At 43.8% G+C, this 15,508-nt stretch overlaps 1 protein-coding gene across 2 annotated transcripts; it reads right to left on the minus strand.

The window, feature by feature from the left end:
- Positions 1–9: 9 nt before the first annotated feature.
- polq (polymerase (DNA directed), theta) lies at positions 10–14,779 on the minus strand. 2 transcript variants are annotated; one of them, XM_085777300.1, is made up of 35 exons: positions 14,636–14,779; positions 14,392–14,497; positions 13,825–14,282; positions 13,487–13,731; positions 13,116–13,292; positions 12,891–13,021; positions 12,630–12,786; positions 12,108–12,219; positions 11,812–12,013; positions 11,559–11,700; positions 11,286–11,432; positions 10,953–11,165; positions 10,648–10,790; positions 10,288–10,480; positions 10,060–10,202; positions 9,655–9,848; positions 9,013–9,137; positions 8,428–8,671; positions 6,166–7,636; positions 4,467–6,057; positions 4,236–4,370; positions 3,948–4,150; positions 3,564–3,771; positions 3,287–3,480; positions 3,061–3,189; positions 2,758–2,932; positions 2,490–2,610; positions 1,986–2,086; positions 1,810–1,892; positions 1,610–1,711; positions 1,406–1,517; positions 1,108–1,232; positions 838–973; positions 621–727; positions 10–414 (listed from the first exon to the last, which is right to left on the minus strand). In XM_085777300.1, exons 1-35 carry the CDS (start codon positions 14,692–14,694, stop codon positions 301–303), a joined length of 8,298 nt encoding a protein of 2,765 aa, XP_085633426.1. In that variant the 5' UTR covers positions 14,695–14,779; the 3' UTR covers positions 10–300. The 2 variants fall into 2 exon arrangements, with proteins under 2 accessions (XP_085633426.1, XP_085633418.1); XM_085777292.1 differs by having other exon boundaries at positions 4,236–4,376.
- Between the last annotated feature and the right edge of the window lie 729 nt (positions 14,780–15,508).

Genomic DNA, 15,508 nt, shown 5'->3' on the forward strand with positions numbered 1-15,508 from the left:
GAGTAGTCTCAGGCTTACAAAATTGATTTTCAATTTATTACACAACAAAATATCATCTTGCATAAAATCTCATGTCAGATATCAATAAAATAAAAATTATTTTTCTCAAACACTGTACATCAGAAAATTCAATAGTTCATTTAGAGTTCATAACGTTTTCATTGACTTTGTATATTTCATTATTGTCTATATTGATGATAAAAAATATTTGAGACATTACAAAGTACGGTATTTACATATCACATAACTTTAAGCAGTACATGGAATTTGATTATGGTATTGAACATTAAAATATTCAGGTTATAGATCCAGATCCTGCAGATTCCCCCAGCTGGGTCCCACCTTCACTTTGGCCTTAAGCTTTACATAGAGTTTTACTGCCGACTCCATCTCCCTCTTGACTATCTGAGCAATCTGAGTGAGAGATGACAAACTTTGTATACATGACTGTGTTCAATCATTTTTGTTTGGTGTCAGGTTCATATCTCCACTGATGTTGAAGTGGTAACTTCTGTTTCTTTTTTATCTTTAAGTGATAGATATTAATATATTTCTTAATAATATTCAGATAATATTATTATGACTTACTGAGAAATTGACAATCCACGAAATAAACATACCTGAATGAGGTCTTCTTCTGTGGTTTCATAGATGAGTTCATCGTGCAACTGCAGCACAAAGTAGGCTCCTCTCATCTGAGACCTCCCAGCCTTGCACCGATTGCTGGCTGTATAAAAGCAATGAATTATCAGACATTATTCATTTGCATTTGCAATGATAAAGCAGGTAACTTGTGTGTCATGTTTGATTGGTGAATGAGCATTAAGTATGTGTCACCTGAGTGTGTGTGTTGGTGAGACAGCGGAGCAGCAGGAAACGTTTTGCGTAGCTGCTTCTGAATGTTCACTGTGGCAGTTTTGACAATGTCTGCTGCTGAGCCCTGCACCGTTGTGTTTACTGCCTGACGCTCAGCCTGGGAAAGGAAGGAAGAGAAACACACACGTACAGCTGATATGAAAAATTGAATAAATTAATAAATCACATGAATTTTACATTTCAAATCTTATAATCGAATTTTGTCAACTTGTGGTGGATTATCATACTTACATGTGCTTTGATGTGTGTATTGGCGTTAGTGATTCCAGGTAGGTATCTCCTTCGGCCCATCAAAGTCTGAACATATCCATTCTTTATACAGTTCTTCACTGTTTCTTTAAGAAAGGCATTAATCCCTGAAACCCAAGAAGACAGAACATGGACGTTTCATGTCTCCTCAGTGGAAATTTGTTTCCAATAATATGATCCCAAAAAACTAAATGTCAAATAAATTAACAGCATATGACTTGTGCACATTCCAACCAAGTGTAGTTGGATAATTTAAACAGAAACGGTAATGTGTTCATACCTTTGTATCTGGCCTTGAAGCTCTCTATGTAGCAGGCTGCGTCGTTTTCTTCCACTCCCATTTGCTCCCCCAAAGACTTGGCTCCCATCCCATAAATAATTCCATAGCAAATCTGCGAAGTCAGAAACACATACACACTGGTGAGCTTCTCATTGAGAATACTCACATGTCCATGTCATTGTCTTATTTTCTGCATTGTTGTACCTGTTTTGCTTGTTGTCTGAGGTTGTCATTCACAGTCTCTGGGTCGACACTTTTCCACTCGGCAGCGATGCAGCGAAACACGTCTGCTCCACCATTCAGCACCTGGTGAACACGTAGAGGCATCAGCATTTCTTTATCGGATCATTAATGTCTGATTTACAATGCCTTCTTGCTGTTTGTTCAGTCTATTAACCACTGACCTGTAGAAGTCGCTGATCCTTGGACAGGTGAGCCAGTACTCTCAACTCCAGCTGGGAGTAATCAGCTGCTAATATCATCCCACCTGCAGGACAGTGTGAAACAGTCTGAGACAAAGCCATAGACAGGAAAGGTAAACACCTACACAAAACAATAGTATCATCATGATCATAGTAACCTGAAAAAGGTACAAATGCATGTCTCATGCTGACAGAGAAGGCCGGGCCTTGTTCTGCAGCTCCAGCTGTAACTGCGGGCACCACCGAGTGTCTCCTCTTTCTGTAACACAAGAGTAAAAACATTATGACTAATCATCTGATCCTCCCAATCCTACTTACTGTTAATGTCACTGAAAACATCCGAGTTCAATAATAACAATCTGATTTATATAGAGAAGCAGTTGGCTTTCATGTAAAATAGATTAAAAGCTGCTATCAATGCTGTACTAAGAGATGGTGTCTTTCAATGAGAGAGTGCCAAAGTGCAACAAAATTAACTTACGGTAATTTGATCCGCAAGTAGGAGTGAGGAAGTTATGAATGAACAACAGTTCTACTACATTATTTAATGATATTACACCAGTTCTCATTTCACTGTGAACACATGGGAAGCCCCTCAAGTACCCCTTGAGTGTCCCAAACCCCTGCTTTCTCAAAACCGCTGGCTCTTAAATCAAACCTACCCTGCTTTGGTGGTCATTTGTCCGTTTTGTGAAGGAGGGCTCTCACCCACCACTGTGGGCATGTAAATCTCAAAGTCTTTGGGGACGTTCTGTATGTTGGGTTCAGTGAAGCTCACTCGACCTAAAATGTAGAAGTGTATGTTGACTTCAAATGAGACATTATTGCACGACAGTTTGACTTTTCAAGGTGTGGCTACATGAGTTACATTACATTTGGTAAATACAGACAAGTGTAATATCTTTGCCTATATGTGTGAGTGTGTTTTACCTGTGGCTGTGTGTGTCTGGGCGATGGGGTATATTCTGTCCATGGCCAGTGTAGGGTGGTATTGCTTCTCCCTCTGCAGGGGGAACACCACTTTAGTCAAGGCGTTGGTGATCCGCCTCCACTCCAGAATTACGCCTGGCAACGGGTGCATGGGGCAAAGTTTCTCCAGCACATCCTGCCAACATCATTTCAATTTCAGTTTAAACTGTGGATATTTCACCTCCCCAATATTATGTTACAGCTCCTCAATGGTATAAAAACAAACAGTGTTATTACTTGATGGCTAATACAAAGTCATTTCACCTTGGTGGTACTGAATTGCTTTCCAAGCCGCACTCTGCCGCCGCCTCTCCTGGTATAACCCAGAGTCTTCTTACTTCTTGATCCACCAACATCACCATTTGGAGGCAGGTGGAGCTCAAAGAACAACACCTAATAAGATACAAATTCGTGTATAAAGTGTAAGTATGACTGAATTTGGGAACCGGTTGAAAAACGTGGCTGGGATAGAGAAAGAGATGCATTGAACCTGAGCTATGTCATCGATACTGGTGAGGGAGAAGCTGTGTCCGGCCAGGTTGTATGCCTGAGACTCCAGAGCTGTGAGTTTGGCCTGCATGACATGTTTTTGTCTCTCACACTCCTTAACACTGAAGCCCAATCCATTCAGTTCCAGCAGAGCCAAACATACCTGGGAAGGCATCTCCACGCTCCTGAAAAAATCTGATAGATGCGTAAATATCATAAAACGACCAGTGAGCGGTGCTACGCTACTACGCAAGTGACCGTGTGTGCACTCTTTTTACCGAGCCTGGCGTCTTTCTCCAGCAGGCCGGTGAGATGGTTCATGACAGCGTGTACAAGTACACTCTTGGTTGCTGCCCTGACACGAGGACAGTGCGCGTGTGCGTTCCCAAGTCCGTCCAGCAGAGGTAACTCCTCAGGACAGAAGACAGTCACCATGTTGGGCAGAGTCCTCTCCTCAGTGCCAGGGTCCAGCAGCCAACAGGCCACCTATGGGGAACATATAAAAAACTATTTTGCAACAGGTTCAAGTTTGTAATTACTATTATGTGTGTATATTTGTCTGTGTTGTATGTTCTTGTATTTTGTTTATTACACTTTCATGTCACTTGTTGCTGAATGCACTTTTATGTGAATAAAAAGATGTATGGACATTGTGCACTTACTTTGGGGTCTTCACACCTTCCCTCCAAGCTAATGCCACAGCTCAGGACTAGTGTTTTGTACACCTGGATTATGTCATACGTGACAATCACTCCCCCTCTAGGACCAGCCAATGCCCTGCTCAGACAGGCCTTTGCCTGGTTAAGCCTCTCACTTACTGACAAATCATCATCCAGAGGAGGGGGAGCCAGACTAGAGCTTAAACCTGAGGGTGACAGATGAGGCGAGTTAGCATTTTCCTTTTGGATAGTGTGCTTGCTTGATTGTGGGTGTGTGGCGTGCGTTGATACTTTTGCTCTGTTCTTGCTGCAGACATATGTAGTATGCATCTCTTGCTCCCCAGCAGACGGACAGTCCGATCAACACCAGTCCGTCACTGTCTCTTACTGGGAAACCTTCAGCCCCATTGAGCCTCTGATGAGATGCTGATGCTGCACAGACAACACATGCATGAATGAGGAGATGTACTGTATTCGACATGCATCAGATTTGACTGTAGCTTTTGTGGTTTTTGTGGTTACCTCTCTTGTGTTTCCCTCCTATTTCCCCCTCATGCTGCTGCCCACGCTCCCTCTTTTCACAGGCCAGAGCCACAGAGTACCGCTCCTTTGTTTTCCACTCTTTAATGAAAGTCTGGAAAAGGTGCCTGTCACTTGCCACATCTATGATGGAGAAGGTCCCAGAGTTGCTGGAACAGAGTGATGCATCCTGGGACAGTTCAAGAGTGAAGCCTTCAGTCACAGGCGATTCTGTATCAGAGGGAGGCTTCGGCCGGGGAGAGGATGGAGAAGCAGGAGGGCTGTGGTTCTCATCACTATGTAGAAGGGGCTTGGGTTTTGAACTTGAGCATGGAGCAGACTTCAGCTCAGATTCAGGTCGAGTCTTTGTTTGCTTTAGCTGATGTTTGTGGTTCCAATCAGACTGTTTAGAGTTGGCAGTTTCTGATACTTGTTTGCTGTGTCCTGGCTGAGATTTACGACATTTTGGGGCAGTTGGATTCCCTGGCGGAAGGGCTGAGGGAGTTGACTGGTTAAGTGGCTGGACGGTGAGGGGCGACTGGACCGAGGTGGTGGTCAGTTTTACTCTGGGTGTGACAGGTGGTGTTTCCTGAGTGGGGGGAATAAGGTCACCAGCAGATCCTGGCCTCTCCCTTACATTCTCAGTGTCACTTGTTGGGGATCGTGCTGGTTGAAAGTCGCGCTCAACAGCAGCAGCAGCAGATTGCACCTTTACCTTTTGACCTCTTTTTCTGCTTGCGTGTGTTGAGCTCTGAGGTAGATCTGGAGCAGCCACTGTGTTTGCAGCAGCAGCAGTGTGTGTTTGAGCGGATGCGTGGCCTGTTGTGGTGTTTTCCCAGGACTGGTCAGACATACTCGGCCAGCGGTCAAAGATCTCTTGTAAACCAGGGCTGCAATTGAAGGTACTTTCAGGCACATTATCCGGCAATAAAACATTCATTTTGGCTTCTTTGTTTTTCCTTCTCTGTCTTCCATCTGGTTTACTCTCATTTTTGTCATTAGCAACATTTTTTGCTTTATCCTTGTCATGCTCATTCTGAATCACAACGCAGTGAGGCTGAGTTGGTATGTGACTGGGTTCAGATGATACATTTAACAGGTGTTCCTCAGGCAGAACATTGTCTGTGTCAGGTTGCTGAGCTTGACAGCGGTGAGCCTCTTGCTCCTGATCATGTTGGGTTTTCTCTGTGTGTCTCAGCAAGCTCTGCCTCTCCAGAAAATGCTCACCCACAAACAGCGAGTCGCCCCACTCTGACAGGTTGAAGGAGGACTCGCCCCACTGGACAGCCTCCTGCTTCTCTGCCTCCTGGTTGGCGAGAAGCTCGCTGTGTCGTCGCTCCTGGGTCGATGGGACGGGGCGCTCCTGGTCGACGGCTTCCTCTTCATCAGACTGGTCATGGACCTGTTGTGGACTCAGACCAGCCAGCAGAGAGCTGTCGTACAGGCTGTCAAACAGGAAGCTACTGCTTCTGTTCAGACTGTCGGAAGCAACCTGATTGGCATTGGGGGCTTCATCATCATCATCATCATCATCATAACCACCTTCATGTTTATCTTCATCCACGTTATCACTACCGCCAGGACCAGGGGAAACCTGTGAAAACAGGAGTTCTTATTAAACAGGCAAATCATTTGATTATACGCTATTGTACAGTAATTTCTATTTGCTATCCGAGCACAAATGATATTTCTGGTCAGTCACCTGGTGGCTGGTGTTAAGGATGAGCTCCATCTGGCTATCTGTGAGAGAGATATTGAATGTAGGACATGCATTTTGAAGGGCAAGTCCATTTTTCCCCTCATCCGTGTTGTTCTGCTGTTTTATGGCCGTTTCTTCCTCCTTTATCTCCTCTGTCTCTACCACCTGATCCATTCCTCCGTCCACCCCATGTCTGTGTTGGTATGATTCTTGGGCAATGATTCTCTCTGTCTGAGTGTCCAATTCAAAGCTGTCACCAAAACTCTCTTCTCTGTTTTTTCCATTCCCGTCAGCTTCTTCATCTCTCTCATCTCCTGCGTACAGCTCGGGAGATGAGAACTTATCTACTTCTTTGTCCTCTATCCTTCTTCGCTTGGCTTCAGGAGAACATGAGGGGACTGAGACTGGAGAAACAGATGGTGCATTTAGTGCTTCTGCATTTGTGGGAGTATGAACTGGTGCTGCCAGAAGGGTTGTCTTCGCACTCTCCACATTGTCTTGTAGACATTTATCAGTTTGTATGGAGTGCAGAACTTTGCTTAGGGCTCTTGCGTGCTTCAATCTACCCAACTGCACAGGTGAGGCAGCAAGCCCTTTGTTACCACCTTCTTTGAAAGTCCTTGTGGAAACACTTTGTTGTTCAACCCGGGGCATCGGGGCTCTGAAACGAGGCGGCGGCATTGGAGAAGGTGATGGCTGAGGATGTGGGAGCGATTGAGGCAGAGGGCTGGATACAATCTCAGCCAGTTCCTGTGTCAGACTCCTTTCAGGAAGGGTCTGTTTCACTTGTTGACCCCCGGGTCTGGATGAGACTGCACCTTTTTTCTCAACTCCCTTTTCCTCTAATTTTTTGCCCTCTTTTCCATCTTTCTCTGACTGATATTTTGTTTCATTTGCTGTGGATAGCTCTTCTCTTATCTCTGTCTCTTTACCAGTTTCCACTGGCATCTCATTATCTGCCTGTTCAGTGTCTAGCTCTGTCCTGTCTTCCCTCCTGTGCATCCCCAAATTTTTCACCTCAACAAGTTTTTCCTTCGCTTGCTCTCTCATAACGTTGCTGTCTTGTGTCTTCTTTTTTCTTTCCGCCACAATCTTCTCACTTTTATTTTGCTCTTCTCTATGTCTTTCAGTACCTCTGTCCCTACTTTTCTTGAGCCTGTCTACCTCTTGGTGGTCTTTAGTGTTGTCTGTCTGTGCTTCAGGTGAACTGACACATGAGCCAGATGACACTTCTGTGTTGCTGCGGTGAAGATCGTCTGGGCTGTTGACAGCAGGAGCCCCAGTAGGAAGAGTTGTTGGGTCCCACTGAACTCCTAGCTGGGCCAGGTCTTCCTGTAGAAGGAGCCTTGCCTCAGAAACTATCTCAGTAGCTGCTTCCTGCTCCGTCAGGGCCCGTCCACCGGTCACCCACACACAGCGGAGGCTCCGTCTCTCAGCAGCCTCCATCTCACTCTCATCCACCGCACGTTTAGAACTGAGGAAAACAGACAGTGCACCATTGACTTTACATTTGGACTCATTTCGGATTAGGTTTTAAGCAGCATTTGCAAGGCTGTACCGGCTTCTATTTTCTTTGACCTGTGTTAGTTATTGCATGTTGAGTACATACATTTAAACATGATATATTTTTAATGTAATTTCTGAGGTCCTCATTTCGCCAGGTACTTGAATTGTTCATTGCTATGTTGGATGGTTAACAATGCCTCTCATCATAGAACCTGTTTGTTTACATTTTCAACACTAAGACCTGACTGGGATTTGAAAAGTCCATTCAGTGTATTGTTGGTCTGGATTCAGTGGTCTGATTCCTAACTTGAATTTACATGTGATACACACCCTCTATGGCAGCAGAGATACATCAATTGAAGTTAAATAATAGTACTATACAGTATACTTCAGATATACTTCAGCTTCTACCACTCATGTACCAGCACCACCTACTGGTACAGCACTGTTCTTGAGGATGGACGTCATTCTTTACAGTGCTTTACTTTTTGTTGATTAACTTTTGTTCCTTTTTACAAAGCCTAGTTATGTCTTCAAAGTGACACTGTCTGCAAGAGGAGCTAATTGGTCCTGTGACAATTTTTGGCCACTTTTAATCAGAGTGACCAAATCAAATTCAGCTTTTTTTGTCAAAGTAAGGGGAATTTTTTTCACTACATTGGTATAATTCATTAAGTATTAAAGGGCCTATGTATAGCAACAGCATTTGTATTTATATCTTACTGGGAGATCTGCACAAAGTAACTTACACACACCTACCTCTTGAATGGGACTGCGTTCCTTAAAGCTTTCTCCACATCAGCCACAGTAGCCCTGGCTAGTTCAGCAACAGTACACAGCCCTTGTGCGTAGAGTGCTCTGGCTCGTGTTGCATTCAAGAGTGAAACCCTGACCAAGTCCACCAGCTCCCTCTGAACTCCAAAGCTCAGCCTGGTCTGATACTGTGACAACAGCAGCTCCATGTTGTGCCAGCCCAGACGTTTGCAGAACACTGTTACCATACCTAAGGGATAGCACAACGTGACTAAGCATTTGTGGAAGCTATAGAAACTTGATTTAAAGTCAGCGAATAACAAATGACCTATTTTTTGGCTCCACTTCTCTTTATTACTGTGCATCAGTCAATGATAATTGGCACCATCATTCTATGTCTATGTAACAGTAAGATCTTGTGAACCCTCTCACGGTAACTTGATGCAAGAGGTGTGAGCAGTGCACTTATGTATGATGGATAGATGACTCTGAAGGAACCATATAGGAGCTGAAACACCAGTTAATGGGGTGAAGTCTGTACATACATCATTCTAAAGTGCTTTTTGCATCAAGTTACCCAGCAACATTTACCTGCATAGGTAGAAGCAGACTGCTGGAGAGATTGTAACTGCCCACGATTGCAGTTGTATTTGGATGCCACGGCTCCCAAAGGCACCTCATTTACCAGATCCTGTAGAACGAGTGTGGTGAAAAACCTGGAGGGTGGCAACAATAAAAGAATCTGAAGTTAAAAAAATCTTGTATGGCCCACATTCTAAAACATGACTTGTTCTTTGACTTTCTGGAGATATGTCCTCTAGTGGTTTGTTTTAGGTTCTCTCCTCTACCTCATCTGAGTGAAATAATGTAAGAATTAGCAGTAACACTATGCTGTGCATATTGTATGTGGTTGTTAGATTTATCAAAAACGATATGCTTCACTAAGGTATCCTGATTAAAGAGCTATTACATTGTGTTAAATTATATTATTAAGGCCTTTGTATTATTTTTGCTCAAGTCTTGTACACTGTTGGAAAGCCTTCTTGTCAGTGTATAGCTTACAGATTTGTGTAACTGTGACTATAATTTAGTATTACATTTTTTTTCAAAGCCATGCACTGTTAATATTTTGGAAAATGCAATTACAAAAAAAGACATGTGAGGGGGTATTCACCAATGCTGTGATGTAAAGTATATATAGCTTGTGTAACTAACATAAATGTGTCCCTTTACCGTTTATGAATTGCCATCTGTCTACGCTGCTTTTCTGTCTTGGCAACGACTTTGCTGCTGACAGATCGTGCGAGAAAACCTTCCTGGACGCCAACCAGCTCTGCCACTCTCTTCATCGACGATGAGAGCTGTTCCCACAAACAGAAGAACTGATACCAGTCTATGGTAGTCCACTCTGCATACAACGGGGTAATCTGAGGGGAGTTTTGACACAGTTTTGTATTACTATGCTTGTAAAGACTGGTCTGGGTTGACTGGAATGGAGGTGTGTTTGAAATGGGGATGTTTTTGGTTTTTGGTGAGATAGAATTAAGATGTAGTAGTTACTATGAGAAATGTGCGAGTGGGGTAAAGTTGACAGATTATCAGTGTTACTGTTATAACGTACGATATGTGCATGTTTACCAGGTAGAGAATGTGCAAATCATTTTCCAGTACAAAGCCCTTCATGGCACGCTGGAGGTCTGCAAATATTCCTAGAGCCTCAGGAGGGGAGAGGGAGGAGGACAGGGTGGCAGCACCAAGCTGAGTGGGACAGTAACGCTCTTCTGGAAATGCAGAGACAACACTGGTTATAATAAATTACATAACACAATAATACTACATAGCATAGCATGGCAATAGTGGCAGTACCTTCTCCGTCCTTCTGGATGCTAATAAATTCATTCTCCATCAGCCATTCAACACAGGCTTCAATAGCGCCTTTGTTGTTGGTCTCTTCATTTGATGTGTGTTTGCCGTCACATTTCATGCTGGCAGCCAGCAGGGAGCACGAGGCATACAACCTCACATCCTGTGGAGTGCTGGCTACACCTCCAACAATGATCTGTGATTTGGGATAGTATGAATCAGAACAAGAAAACAATTCATTTAATGGGGCAAAACGTGTTTTGGCCACAGTGAGGTATAAACACAACATGGCTATTCTCTAAGCAGAAAACGACATACAGCCTGTTAAATCGTTTCTGTGTGTTCATGAGTGTTCAATGATACCTCCAAGATGGCTCTCAGCATGCTAGTCGTGACACCTTCCCCTTCCCTTCTCACAAGGCAACTGCTGATTGGCTGAAGAGCGCCGTTAAGGAGACTAATACCTTTCTGGCGCTCTGCCTCCTTACAAACTAACACACTTTCACCTGAAAGAGGACCAACGAATGAACAAAGAAGAGAATAGTTTTTGATGAAGTTTTCATATGCTACAGGCTTAATCATTCATAAAAAAAGAAGTATCATGTTCATCTCTTCCTCATCTCTGTCCCATTTTTCTTTTCTTTTTTGCCCCTGTGCCGACTCCATACCTGTAGTGTCTACGCCTTTTCTCCCTGCTCGTCCAGCCATCTGTTTGTATGTGAGTGGGTCCAACAAGTGTCCGTTGAAGGTCGGGGTTCGAATGATGACCCTTCGGGCTGGGAGGTTAACTCCTGAGGAGAGGGTAGAGGTGGCAGCCAGGACTCTGACCGTGCTCTGACGAAAAGCTCCCTCCAACACATCGCGTTCATCAAATGTCAGACCTGTGGGGAAAGTATGAAACTTGGACTTCCATCATCTTGTTTACACAGGAAATAACAAAGACTGTAACATTCAGGCCACAGTTTTGCTGTTGTTGTTAATAGGTGATATGATGTTTTCACCTGCATGGTGGAAGCCCACCCCCCACGGCACAGTTCTTTGGAGGGTGGGGTCCAGTCCAGCAGGAGTTCGTCTCAACTGAGCAATCACGTCCACTAGTCCCTCTCGATCCAGACACACTGGCTGGGGTTCGGTATCCCCCTGACCATCTGAAAGACAGACACAGCAGTCTGAACTAATGAAAAAAAATAGCAACCGCTTTTGCCTCAATCTGAAAACCTACATGTTCTGATGTTTAATTATTTCATTTGAATACATTTTCAAATTTGACATACCAGCACGTCTGAGGTTGTAGAACTCCCTTGCGATACTGTCTGCCAGTTTCTCACACCAGTTCTTCGAGGGGCAGAATAGCAGCACAGAGTGGCCCTCTCTCACGGTCTCATAACACAAACTCACGATATGGTCATCATCACCCTTTTTAAGCAGAAAAGATTATAGTATGTGACTGATTATATTAGATTTCAAGAGAAAGTATGCATCGGTCATGATAAAACACATACTGGATGATCACTCCATCTATATTACCTTAATTTGGAGCACAGGAGTGAACTGGCGGACCACAGAGAGGGTCTTGTCGTAGATGTTGCGGCCCATTTTGAGATGCTCCTGCAGGGGGACGGGTCTGTAGTCTGTCTGGTAAAGTTCTGCCCCTAACCAGCTGGCCAGGAGGGAGAGGTTAGGCAAGGTGGCACTCATACCTATGATCTGTACACCATCAGACAGAGACCTGTAGAAAAAAAATAAACAGACTTACTTAGTTACTTTTGGGATAAAAAAAAAAAAGACTGTACTTCAAGACAAAGGTAGACAGACAAACAGACCCTGTGGTGTTCTGCTTCTGGGCTATGTAGCGGATTTTGGTGAGGAGCAGCTCTAGCAGATACCCTCTTCCAGAGTCACCTACCATGTGCAACTCATCCACCACCACCATACCTAGCAGCACAAAAGAAAATACACACTTTTAAATGCATACTCTTATTCTATGCTATGCATTCATTAGCGCACACACACACAATTTAGAGCTGTGGCACAGAAATATATTCTTTGTTGTTTTTGTGTTTTTGTCAGTTAGTCTGTAAGAAAATAGTGAATAATACAAGTCACACTCCTCAGGAACTCAAAGTGAAGTCTTGAAATTATTTGTTTGGTCCAAGAAACAGTCTCAGATCCAGAGATAGTCAAGCTACATTACAGATGAATAACTCAGAGAAATGGTCAAATCCTCACAAAGCAGAAACTAATACGTTTAAATGGCAGGAACAATTTATTGATTAAGCATCTGCATAGATTAATTTTTTCTGTCAGTTGACTAATGAGACACTTAATTACAACAGATGTATTACCGAGTAAGCCCATGTTGTCCTCTTCGATGAGCCTGTTTAGCAGAGAGTTGGCTTTTTCTATGGTGCAAACAGCCACATCCAACGCTGTGAACCCCCCAGCAGCTGAAGTGCTGCCCATATATCCCTCCACACGGACTCCTGCCTCTTCAAATACACTCTACAGGAGCAGACACACAAGTCGGTTAGACAAGCACAGACACAGACAACATTTTGTTCATAACAACATCATCATGTATCCTTCTGTCCATGCCCCCCCCTCACCTGAAGATAGTGCATCTTCTCCTTGGCCACAGAGACGAAAGGTAAAATGAAAAGAGCCTTTCTTTTTGTCTCCAACACACGCTTCAGCATCAGCAGCTCTGACACCAGAGTTTTTCCAGCACTGGTGGGGGCTGAAAAAAGGGGAAAATAAAGCTGAAAGGGGAGCTACAGGAGAGGAATAAAACCAACAATTACTAAAGTGAATTAATTCGATCACTTTCTTACCAGAGTATACCAGGTTACCTCCCTGCAGCGCCTGTCCAACACTGAGGCACTGAGCCTGCCACTCAAACATGTGAGTCACTCCATGTTTCTGGTAGCGCTCCAGGACAGGTTTTGGTAAACCCCAACTGGATAACAACAGCTTTTCAGCTTGCTCTGAGGGAGCACACAGGGCAATGCCTGCAGTAGAGCACACATAACATACTTTCACACATGTTATCAAATCAGATTGGATGCAGTATGAACACTCATATCTGAGTCTATATTAAAGTTCAGAGAGGATGTGAACATGTGTTGGTCGAGAACACTTGAAGACATAAGAATAAAGTGGAAAAAAAGGTTTTACGACTTCACTACACCGACTATTACTTCACCTGGCTGAGGTAAAGTGTCACTGAGAGTACTGAGCTCTAATCCAGTGGGAACTGTGAGAACAGAGGCCGACTGATTCTGTAACGACTGCTGGAGCTTGGCCCTCTTCATGGCAGCCGCGAGGCGTGTGGGGCTGAACAGGATGTAGTCTCTGCGTGCATCAAGAGGTGGGTCAGCAGTTTTAATTGGTTCACTTTCCTCTTTGCTAAGAGGAGAAGTCTTTGTTTTGAATGAATGCTTCTGCTTGCTGAAACATAGAGAGAAAAAGAAACACTTGTTCACAGACAAGTATAAAGATGACAGAAACATACGAGGCGATAATGTGAAAGTCCAGACTCACTTGTTGGAGCTGCCAGCTTGCTGGCTGGTTTTTATTTCTTGACATGGGAGACCATTGTTACAGCTGCTTTCTGGGCCCCTCTGGATGTGCTCCACTTCCTCCGAATCCTCACTGAAGAGAAGCTTCTGAGCAAGGTTTTTGCAGTCAGCTGTCCACCCTGGTCTCTTACCATCACTGCCACGGCAAAGGACCGTCTCCTGGGAGCTGGGGGCTCTGTGGGGTCCTGGGCCTGGGGCTTGAACAGGAGCTCTGTCATTCTCCCTCTCACTGTGTGCAACCGTTGCAAAAGGCCGAGCAGCTGAAGATGCTCCTGGCTCCTGCTGTGCATCTCTGTTTACCGTTGGTGGACAAGCTTTGGTAGTCGCAGGGTTCACAGGGTCGACAGCATCCAGGACCTGCAGCATCTCTTCATCAAGAGCTAAGGTGGATTCTCCCAGCGGGAATGTTTCCCCTCCGCCCTAAAGGTAAACCAGAAACAGGTCAGGTCATTTGTGATCCAACTTATGAGGGGAAGAGGAAGAAAAAAAAAGAGTTGACAACAACTTTCTCTCATGCTATCTCACTCACCCTGAGGCCGTTTCTGCTTGAACTTTCTGACTTGTGTGTTTTGTCTGACAGATAGCGGGTATTCTGCAATCTGTTTTCATCCGGTGGCTCACCAGGAGCTTGGAAGCTGTGCGCAGAAGAAAATACATTCATCGTAGGAAGACACAGACAGAAACTTTAAAACTAACAGGTCTCATGGCAACAGGAAGGACGAGCCTTTGTCTTTTAAATCAAACAACATTATGATTGAAAACTACTAGCTTACCCTTTTTTCTTCTTGATCTGGTGCTGCCCCATGTAGCTTTTCTGTCTCAGAGGACCCATACTGGAGAGGCTGCACTGTTCTCAACAAACGTGTGAGTAGGTGGATGTTGATTAACATGACATAGGTTTCTCCCACGACACGAGTGTTTTTTTTCTTAAGAGATATTTATCAATGTACGTAGCTTCATAGAACGGCAGTAGTTACGATATGACAAGCGTCGCCAAAGAGTTTACTCGCTAACTGTAAATATTATTGTCCCGTTGAGCAGCGCAGAGTGGACCTGAAATCAAAACGACCGCCAGAGGGCCGCCCTGGTGTTACACAAAAACAGTTCGACGGAACAAATGCTCGCATACGAAGGTTCCCATGGTAGTACAACTACTGCTGCTCCTACTACCACTACTACAACAACCAAAAGACGACAGAAAATAGAGTATCTTTGCTTAATAATAATAAGGCTACTAATACTACCGAAAGAAATAGGCCTACTAAATCATTATAAATAAATCATTCATAAATTAAATATTTATATAAATAATATCATTTGAATTATCTGTTTATGGTGAAAACAATGTGGTTGATAGGCCTATGGTTAATAGAGTGTATTGGCGAGAAACAATTAAAATATTCAATTTATGAACTACAGCGAACTAGATAAAATAGTTTACGAACAACTGTCATTAAACTCACAAGTCAGTGATAAGCAGTCGAGATAAATTTGTTCATGAAATCTGAATGGTGTTAACAAAAAGAGTACAGTCCATACTCTTTGAGAATGTGCTGATAAAATTTTATTTATCTTTTCATTTCGTTTTTAGACACAAGAAAAAATCAAACTCTTCCCTAATAATGGCAAATAAAGAGCAGTGATGT

This window comes from Trachurus japonicus, chromosome 1 (assembly GCF_045865225.1).
Source record: "Trachurus japonicus isolate A0001 chromosome 1, Traja_1.0".
NCBI lineage: Eukaryota > Metazoa > Chordata > Actinopteri > Carangiformes > Carangidae > Trachurus > Trachurus japonicus.

Bases quoted from the DNA above. Each gene is read 5' to 3' on its own strand.
- polq (XM_085777292.1), bottom strand. From the start codon at position 14,694: ATGGGTCCTCTGAGACAGAAAAGCTACATGGGGCAGCACCAGATCAAG. The intron at 3,190-3,286 runs GTTCAATGCATC...GTATCTTATTAG, and splicing joins GTATCGATGACATAGCTCAG to GTGTTGTTCTTTGAGCTCCA. The intron at 1,518-1,609 runs GTACAACAATGC...CTGACTTCGCAG, and splicing joins TCAGACAACAAGCAAAACAG to ATTTGCTATGGAATTATTTA.